Here is a 10,454-nt window from a genome sequence, read left to right on the forward strand (position 1 = left end):
CTGTGCTATCTGCCATTATTCCCAATCAGATAAGATAGAGAACTATAGGAGAATTCCAAAGAAAAAAATAAAGTTTGAAATGGATGCTATATATACACACATCCCACAGACACCATAACTATTTGAACAAAAGGCTCATTATCCTGGTATGATAAAGAAGGCTCTGTATGTGGATCAATGGGCTCCATGTGTTTCTGATCAACACCTAAACTGGGATGCTCTTGGAGCTGCTCTTTGCTTCTGTCTGTCCGCCCTGTGATTTTTACAGATGAATACAAACAGAACACTAAGTGCAGACTTATGTAATAAATTAAATTTGTCTCGCAACAGGCCAAAAAAAAAAAATACAAATCTGTGTATCATCACTGGTTTTTCAGTCTGCATCCATCTAGGCAATGAAAAATATTCAGATGCAGCAGGATCATATTAGAAGTTTTTCATTGCTACAGTGGCCCTCAAAGCAAAATTTCAACATTTTGCAAATTATGCTTATTAGAGTTCTTTCTAAGAGTTAGATAAGACACCACTTTCATGGTTATCTGTTAAATATGAGGTTACAGAGGAGCTGGTGAGCTTATCTTAGAGCAAAGACTGGAAACAAGGGGAAACAGCTATAGCTTGCCTCTGTCCAATAAAGCTTATTTAACATGTTATATTTTTGTTTGTTTAATTTGTTAAAAACAGGGTGGTGCTGGTAGGCAAATCTTTTTATGCTTTTCCCCTGTGTTTCCAGTCTTTGTGCTATGTCTAGTTAACAAACTGCTGGCTGAAGCCTTGTTTTAATGGACAGATGTGAGAGTAAATATATCTTCTCAACTAGCTCATGGCAAGGAAGTGAATAATTAATTTCCCAAAATGTCAGACTGTTGCTTAAAATGCCCTAAAAATGCATTTTTTCAATCAGCTTATTACTGTGAATAATCAGATGCTACACGAACATGTTTTCTACCAAATGAGAGAATCCTGCTTTTTTAAAATCAAAATCTGATGACAGTTTTGGAGTTGTTCTGATGAAACAGATAGCTGTTTTTTATTTCTTAAGAAAGAACATTCATTTTAAATGTTGATTGTTGTATATTTAGAAATTAAAATGTTACATTATAATGCATCTAATATTTGAAACATTTTTGGGCTTCAACAGAAATTGGCAAAAGGGTGAAAGCAGTGGTAGTGATGGATGTTATGCCAGTTATTTTTGGCTTATAAGCTTTAGTAAAGTATTCTACCAGTTTCAAAATTTCTGAAATTTCTCAGAAGAATAAGAAAAAGAAAACAGGAAACTATAATTCTGAAGGACCAAACCAGGGGGGACGCATTACGTGCAGGAATGGGGCATTGTAACTCTGGAGTCCACTGTAACTCAGACACACACATTAACCACACACAGCAGTAGCAGCCACCCCCACATATCCACAAACCTGCATTCCGGCAAAGACATTTTCCATGACTTAGTCTTTCTACAGGGATACAGAGCAAGAAGATGTCACTCAATGCATCGTTTTGATCACTCAAATCAGAGGCGGAGCCAATTGTTGAAAGGATTAGTCCACTGAACAGAACCAAATCATGAGTGCAAGTGGAAGATATCTTGGAAGGGGGCCAAAGCGTGGCAGTGAGGGGCATTCTGCTCATAACTGGGGGAGCGACCTCATTTTCCGAATAAAAGCCAGTTTACATAACACCTCTGTCCCCATGACAGGGAGCACTGGGCAGCTGCTGCCAGGCCTGTGGCTTTCACTCAACTACCAAGAGTTGCCTGAAAAATAATTCTCTCAGCACAGCCACAAGCCTCCTCTGCGTATTTCCAATATTAACATTTTATAACAAAAAGGTCTTAAATTGCAAGTAATGAATAAACACTTTGGTAACCTCAACTATCTAATTGCCTAACTTTTGCTCTCCCAGAACCAATGGAAAGGATAGAAAAACCATCAACTAGGTGAAGGATCCACCACTATCTAAATCCTACGCCCGCAAGTCTTTGTATAGCTAGGATCATACAATCTCACTTTCTTTATTCAAATTGACTATACACAAATTCAAATGTAAAAGAAAAGTGATTCAATTTTAAGGAATTATACAATTAACACAACTCAACCGCATTAAATACTTAATTCTAAGAAAGATAGTTATTTTCAAGGCAAATCTTAATCCTAAAGTGACAACAGGCAGACAGTCAGGCTGAAAAAGGACAGGTAAAAAGGCAAAGGAGGTGTACAGTAGCCTGCACTACTTCTTTACTTTTCTTTTTTGCCAACAAGTCCTGCGACAAGACGAAAACCAAAAAATGCATTAGTCTGGAGAGGAGCTATTTGTAAGTTTTGCTATTGCTACATAGCCAATGTTAGCATTAACATCTGTTTAATTTCCAGTCTTGCTGAGAGCTTGGCCCATCGTTGCGTTTACAGGACAAAAGATTATAATACATCCTCTGAGAAGCACTGCTTCAGGGCAGACTGGACACTACAGTGACTCAGTATCTGAAAGTGACAAGATGGGCAAACCAGCACAGGGCTAGCTTATTAACATGCTAATTTCAGTAGAAGAAAAGTTGTGATTGAAACAAAACAAACCAAAAGGGTTGCTTTTCACCACTGGAGACATCTCTTGATTGAGTTTGAGCTTAATGGTGAACTCACAACACTCACAACAAGTAAACAGCTGTTAATGCTAACATTGACTATATAGCTATAGCAAAACTTACAAATAGCTCCTTTAGCACTTGCCTTCCCTGCCTGTGGCATTCAGCCACAAGCCCACTGGTTCCTACTGAAGTAAATCTTCAAAAAAAAAAGGGTCACAGATAGTATAATTTCATTTTTAAATAAAAGTATATGTGATTCCCTAAAACAACTGGGCACTGTAGTTTTTAGCAAACATTACTCAAGCAATCAAGATATTGCATTTGTTAGAGACTATTTTCCACTGTGGATTAAGACATATTTTGTGGAACATGTCATCCAGTGCTTAAGTGTGTCTTATACAAAAATATCTAAACTCATTGATGAAATTCACAGCACAAAACAAGACAATAAAACATGTTGAGGTGACGGAGAGGAGGAAGACTGTGCATGTCATCAGAATGTGATTCTCCATGCTGGACCTGGATGACAAACTTAGCAGTGCTCTGTGAATCAGAAGCCTCTGTTTTCATTGGCAAAGAACCTCTGGACAGGACAAACTATTAGTAGGGTCACATTCATCCTCCAATGCATTCCAGTGCAGGCAGATACCAGAAACTCCGTGGGCAAACAATTGATCACTGCACTTTGTGAAACAGAGTGAGGATAATGTAGGACAGGGAAATATTGTTTGGAAAATGACACAAGTGTTGGCTAATAGGTGAGCTGAATATTCGTGCCATTAAAAACTCATGTTACAATTGCGAGATGTGTGTCACATCTGTTATTTGGGTCTTCAGCTGGTTAAGTAAGGATGAGCTATCCTTGGCTAGGCATGCAATGACAGGTGACAGGGTAATAGTGTAAGTGATGTAGCATAAATGGAAGGAAAATTTATGGAGTAAAAAACCCAGGAGAGACCTAAATAACTGAGATGGTGTTGAACTATGTAGGTGTGGAGGCCGTTTCGAGACTTTGCTGCTTTTTGAGTTACTGTTGGCAGTTTAACGAAGAGCTGATATATAAACTAGAAGAGGGCTGAGTGTGATTTTGAGGTCCATCCCTGAATGCTAACATCTATAGCAAGATTGATTTCACAGCTTCTACTGTCAAAACGGGTTTTGTTTAATACAGCATCACTTTATACTTTTCATTTTAAAATGGTACAGTGAAGATGTTCAGTTTAAATGCATACAACACTTAAAAGATAATAATGTATAAATGTATACAACACATAAAAGATAATAAACATATTAGATGATGTATTACTTAATGGACACCTGCTCCAGTGTTGAGTAACAGTATCGATGTGATCAATGCTAACATCAACAACTACAGCATTACATAAAGGAAAAAGGAAGGCAAAAGTTACATGTTGCATGATATACTACGACTCAAAATTCCCGTTGGAGTTGTCTGTAGATGATCTAATTCCCACACTTTGGAGTTTGGAGCTGTCCAGGAGATATTTCATCAGTACACAGGTCTTTTACAGACCTCCCGAGACCAGTCATCATATGTCATAAAGCAAGTCAAAGCATTTTAATCTCACATCTGCTCCTCATTACCATTCCATGCAAAAGAAACTCGGGGCTGGGGTTGGGCTGTTGCACCTCACCCAGGGAAAGGCACAGAAAAAACAGGGGAGAAGCAAAGGAGAGACGGCGAGAGAAGGGAGATTATAAGGCACCATAAGTCCAAATAAAAACACAAAAACAAAAAAAAACACAACTCTGTGTAAAAATTCCACAATTCTAGGGAAAAGTGCCATCGTGTTCCTCTTATGAAATAAGATCACTTCCAGGCCTTAGTCCCAGCCGTTGAGTTATGGAGCTATATAATACCACAATGACAGACCCATCACAGCAATTTCATAGTCCATTCCTTCTTCAACAACTCCACAAACTCCACAAAATATCGCTTCATGAACACAATATTTATAACTCAGAAGCACAAGTTTTTCTCTTATTTACATGTAGATGTTGAGTGATTGCACGCTTGCATTAACAGCCACCAACCATGGCATTATTCTTAAACAAGACATTTTCACCCAGATCTCGTTGAAAGTAAACTGGCAGAGATTATTTAAAACCTAAAATTCTCCTGGTGCTCTCAAAAATGAGTGTAGATTGCAGGAGATGACAACAGCTGGGGCCCCATTAGTCACACATTACTGTGCTGCGACCTCCATGCTAGACCTCAAGGTGGTTTTCTCATGGTGCTGCACAAAAAAACTGCATCATCATAGACTAAATCGGTGGAAAACTGGAAGACATTGCATTGCAACTGTAACTCTATGGATATGTTCAGCATGTCAGAAAAGATGGCTGTTGTAGCATTGATTCATGGTTTTTTGATTCTTGAAAACAAGAACGCACAGCTAACATGATGATCCAAGACAGACAGTTTCACCTTTGACTCTTGAACTAGCCCAACAAGTTTATTTATCATGGTTATAACAGATGGTTTCATGTAGTGTAATGCTGTGGCAGTTAAGATGCACACAAGCACACACATACACACACTCACACACATGACTACAGAAGACAGAGGCCAGCCTGTTTAACAAGTAGGTCAGACCAGAGCCAAAGAGAGAGAGAGAGGGCGAGAAAGACAGGGAGGCATTGGCTGGAGCAAGCACAACGTTTAGTGCCATCATTGGCTTGTATGAACCCAATGAAAAGTCACATAGTTATTGCAAAGCAAAATATAACATTAGTAATTAAACAAGGAAAGTATGTATACCCACCAATAGGGACTTTTGTGATGTTATAAGCTATTTGTGTCATCTTAGATTATGTAATGTATGTGTGTTACAAGTCTAACCTGAGGGCAGTCTTTGATGTAATGGCCCTTGTTGAAGCACAGGTGGCACAAGTAGTTGGGCGGGGGCCTTTTGTTGGGTTTTCTCGGCTCTGAAGAAAGGGAAAGGTCTGAGAAATGGTCCGTCAGGGAGTTGAGTCCATCCACGATGTTGTTCAGGGAGCCATAGGGTGACACATTCTTATATACGTTGTTGTTTAAGGCCTATAAAATGGGAAGAATATCAGAAAAGGTTAAATTTTCACGTTATTCTGCAGGTTCTTACTCTGAAATTTATCAACAATCAACAATCTTCGGACACCTTCACCATTCAATTCAAAAACAATTTCCAACAGTCAGAGCTTGTGCGACTAGTTGACACACATTATGCTGAACAACATTATCACATAAAAAATAGTGTCATATACAGTACTGCATTTCTGGTTTGGAGGTGTAAAAATGCTGACATTAATCATCAATTTCCTTTACATGCACTATGTCCTTTTTTCTGTTGTGCAAATAAATGAAGAAAAAAAACAACAACCTCCAAGATCATTTCTCTCATTAAATTTCAGAACATCTGGCGAGAGGCCCAGCAGCACTCATGAGCTGGAAAAGTACTGAGCATGTCCACAGAGAAAGACAGGACTTTGAGAGGATGACTCATTGTAAACAAGATGGGAGGCATGTTCCCTCGTCAGCCTGTGGAACATCAGCAATGTCACCATGCGCTGTTGGCGGTAAACTAGCCATGGTTAGTGTTTGTAGTCTGATCGGAGCCACGGAACGCAGTGTTGCATGCCACAGGCCCCAGTGAATTCATGGAAGATGCCCTCTGAATATTAATAACAGAGAAAGCATTGCCTGCAGTTTCCCCTCTCATTCATGTCTTCCTCTGTTCAAATACAATCCAGAAACAACAGGCAGGAGTTGACTTCTAGGGTGAAATAATGCTGCTTATTGTAGACAAGTTGCAAACTAAACAAGTCGAACTGCGTGATGAAATCCACAGATAAACTCTTCTTCATCACTAGTGGTCGGGCGTCTTTTGAGGTCACAGGTTTGTGTCTGGGAAATAATGTTACAGTTGATGTTTAATGTTGCACAGCACAGAAACCTTAGACTTGGCAACCTGGCCAGCACTGCAAGCCAAAGCTTTATCTGCAGGCCGTGAGATCGTCTTGCTAACCGACTCCAGCTTTAAGACTCATGTTCATTTATTACATGTAGTCATCGTAAATCAAGCATTACGGCTCTGTAGCTTCTCAAGTTTTCCATCTGCCATGTGTTTTAGCTCTGTGTATTACTGTGTTATATATTACCACTCCTGGCGGAAATGTACATGTTTGTGTGTTAGCTAAACTTAAGTCGTAGTGCAGATTGTTAAATTATTTGAACAAATATAAAACAGGAACCTCTGCTCAGTTTATGTTCCTCACATTTCTTCAGTTTGGCCTGAGATCTCCTACTGTCAGCCCAGAGGAAACAGATTTCACACACACATCTGCTAATGGTGGGGTGAGACTGTTTGTTTATTTTGTGTGTCTGTGAGTGAGCGAGTGAGTGACTGAGTGACTGACTGACCGACTCAGCAGGGGGTTGTGTGGCGATGGATATGTATGTATGTGTTGGCCAACACAATGAGGACTAAACTGGTATCATTACCAGTCACATGTGCGTCCGAGTGAGGGGGGGACAACTGCAGAAGATCTGTGACTGTTTTCACAGGTCGGGGGATGAGGTGTCACACTGCAGGGAGCAATCCACACAGATATGTTTAAACCAGAGTTATGGTGTCTGGTGGAAACTTTAAAAGGTGACTGATCTGAGGGAGAATGAATTCCACAGGAAATTGCTGCAGGGTTAGATTAATCCAGAATGGTTATAAATGTTGAAAAGTCACAATGAAGTATTCGTCTTCTTAGCCGAGAACGAGATAAAGAGGGAGGAAAGTAACAACCATTTAAACAAAGCTGTCAGCAGACGACACTGCGGTAAGCATACTTGACTTGTGCCGCAGTATGAGTTCCCAATCAACAACATATTCATTGATTCATCACTGTTTCACTGTAGTTTGACTGTTGGTTGTATGATCTCCCCTGCAAAAACAACCACATTTTGCTTTACTCATCTCATCATCAAATCCCGGCAGTGGTTTATTTTACTTGGCTTAGCCGGTATAATAAGTTGCAAAATGCCCCCCACCCCTTAAACCGTTTCCAGACTGTATGTGTGTTCCCTCAGTTTGAGACTCATGTGGATTGAATGACATTACACAATTGCATGTAATGTATAATATGCACACCCGATTTTCTGAGGACTGTTTCATGTCAAATGACTTCAAAATGCCTCTATGGTTACCATCATAATAATAGCCACTGGCACTATACGGTGAGTACACCATCCATCCACTACTAGTGTTTTCTAGAGTTTCCAGCACATAGCATCAGAGTAACGTAGATCTAAGAAGCTCAACTGCAGGGTAATAAACACATTGGGAACCTTGCTGTATACTCTTTACACTACCATTTTGTCCACGATATGTGATTATTTTTTCTGTGTGTGCTGCATGTATATGTATGTGAGTGGGTGCGGTTGAGGTGTGCCGTGGTGGGCTCCCTTTTGCACAGTATGGTTCTGCAGTATCAAGTTTGCACCCCATATACATTATCAGCATGTTTGTCCCTAAAATTACACTGAGCTACAAAAATAGACCATATGTAAACAAGGATTGACTTTGTTTGCACAACCTGGTCTATTTGAAGAAGTCAGAGACAACAGACCTCAGCAAGAGGCTGCAGTGGCCGACTCTCTCCAGGCAGAGGCGTGCAGGGGAATCTCTTTCTGTTGGTCCACTTTTACCTCTCTGATCACTGGCATGTCTGATGAAAACATATTTTTACACAACAGCTTCACCTATAATTGGAACCATAACTTACCAGTATGCCAAAAACGGACTAATTTCATTATAGGGAAAGGGAACTGAATTGTCAATTTATAGGAACCTTGTTGTGATATCTAACTATTGAACTATGTAAAACTAACTTGCTTAATTAAGCCTTCATAAACTTACCCAAATGAAATTGCAATATTCTTCCCCAAACAATCCTACAATATTCCAACAGTTAGGGTTTAACTGAAAAATGAAATAAGTTTATATTAACAGTGTGACGCTATATACTGACTATCTCTTGTGGAACTATGATATTCCTACAGTATTTCTTTGGGTTCACAATTTTTGAAATGATATTTACAGAAGCCTATCCCTCTTGTGTTATATAAAGTAGTATAATATGCTACTTGGCCTATTAAATGTTCTGATAGGCCTTTATTGTTAAGAAAGAGTTTTACCAACTATATTCAAAAAGATAATACTCTAAAATTCAGCTTAAATTAGACTATTTAAACTTATTGTCCATATTAGAGATATCATGGCGGTTAAGTATATCCTACCAGAATAGCCTATGCTGTACATGCTAAAACATTTGCTCGCACAGACAGTCAACAGATCAGCCAACACTGTTTCTCATTATGGTAACTTCAACCACAATGTCACAAAATGAAATATCCCAGACATGAATGCGGCATGTTAGCTTTCACCTCATTCCGCTGCAGCTGAAAGAAGTTGTTGAGATAGTTGGAGTTCAGGGAAGAGCTCAACTCCGCCGCTCCGGGAGTCTTGCTGAAGCTGAGATCGGGGTGGGAAGAGTTGGGTTCTGGTCTGAACGCGTCAAAAGCGCTGGTCTGGTGGGGGTCTTGTAAGGAGAGATAGACCCAGTTGAGAAGTTGCGCAGGCTGGTACACGGAGGCACTCGTGTCTATGGCAGACAACAAGCTCATCTTTCAAATTAAATGGCTAAACTGGATTTTCCACCGCTGATTCTTGGACTGGTCTCAACTCTTTTGCCGTCTTGCTTTTCAGTTCCCGTAGCCCGGCAGATGGCAAGAGCTCCTTATTTCTTCCCGTAAAGAGCCCTGTCCTCCTCACGCCGGGAGCCTCGTCCCTGTTAGATGTTTCTCAAAAGTCATTGCGCTGACATGTCAGTATAAAAACTTTTCCCCTGCTCCCCATGGTCCGCTATCTGCCTTTATTGCAGCGGGCACTGAGAGGCTCTTTGAATATGTAATGAAGACGACTCTGCGTCAACGAGGACGCGGGCCAATCAGCGTCCGGTTTGTGTGAATATTCATTCATAGCCAACTGGATGAGACAAATGGTTCAACCCAACATCTCAGCTTTACCACAATAAATATTCTGCCACATCAGTTATTAAATTAAACCAATTCAAGACTATCTACGAGCCTTAGGATGAGATCTATAACTTACTTCTAACATTTATCATTTATAACGTATCGTTTTGTCTACTGGTGTTGAAAAGGTGTGTATGTGTGTCTTTGTATCAGAGAGAGGGGTGGGGGTGGGGTGTTATAGATAGGTGTTTTGTTTATTCAGGTAGGTGAATAGTTGCACTTAACTGACGAATACTTGGAGTGTCCCTATGACCTATTAATGTTGTAAACTCCTATCAGACCATTAATCAACAGTGTTTCACAGCTGATTCCAAATATTGTCACTGATGCAGCCTATAGCTGTCTGTAAAATGTCTCTTCTTCATGTGTGCAACAAGAAAAAAAGCTGGATCACTGGTGAGTAAAAAATAAGCACCATTAGAGATCAAATCAGTTAATCAACCAATACAATCAGCCTCCAGGCCTCTATCTCAGCACTATGTCCCCGCTTCCAACCTGACCTGAAGGTAGCAATATGGAGAAAGCATTGAAATGGCTCCCTCTTGTGGCAAATGTCCCTCACATACATACAGTACAGTTGTGAAATTCTTAACATAATCAATGTGTGTAGCCTACTTTTCGTAAAGGTGATATCAGTGACGTTGTAGTAGTTAAAAATATAATTTCCCCGTTTGGTGACCATCATCATATCACAGTCACAAATATATAAAGCAGGCAAAAGCACTCATATTTTGGAAAAGCATACTCTGTAGTGCGTTTATTCTTGTGTAAAAAATCATT

The 10,454-nt window shown here is 39.9% G+C and overlaps 1 protein-coding gene across 1 annotated transcript in view; it reads right to left on the reverse strand.

Moving 5' to 3' along the window:
* The window catches only part of LOC111235363 (zinc finger CCHC domain-containing protein 24-like), a 45,962-nt gene extending 36,451 nt beyond the window's left edge, over positions 1–9,511 (reverse strand). The window contains exons 1-2 of the mRNA XM_022763799.1: positions 9,024–9,511; positions 5,448–5,648 (exon numbers count right to left, since the gene is read on the reverse strand). Of these exons, the coding sequence (XP_022619520.1) occupies positions 5,448–5,648; positions 9,024–9,263 (441 nt within the window). The 5' untranslated portion in view covers positions 9,264–9,511. The remainder of the gene's footprint in view (positions 1–5,447; positions 5,649–9,023) is intronic.
* Positions 9,512–10,454: the final 943 nt, after the last annotated feature.

Source organism: Seriola dumerili, unplaced genomic scaffold (assembly GCF_002260705.1).
Source record: "Seriola dumerili isolate Sdu_G_001 unplaced genomic scaffold, Sdu_1.0 BDQW01000478.1, whole genome shotgun sequence".
NCBI classification, from domain to species: domain Eukaryota; kingdom Metazoa; phylum Chordata; class Actinopteri; order Carangiformes; family Carangidae; genus Seriola; species Seriola dumerili.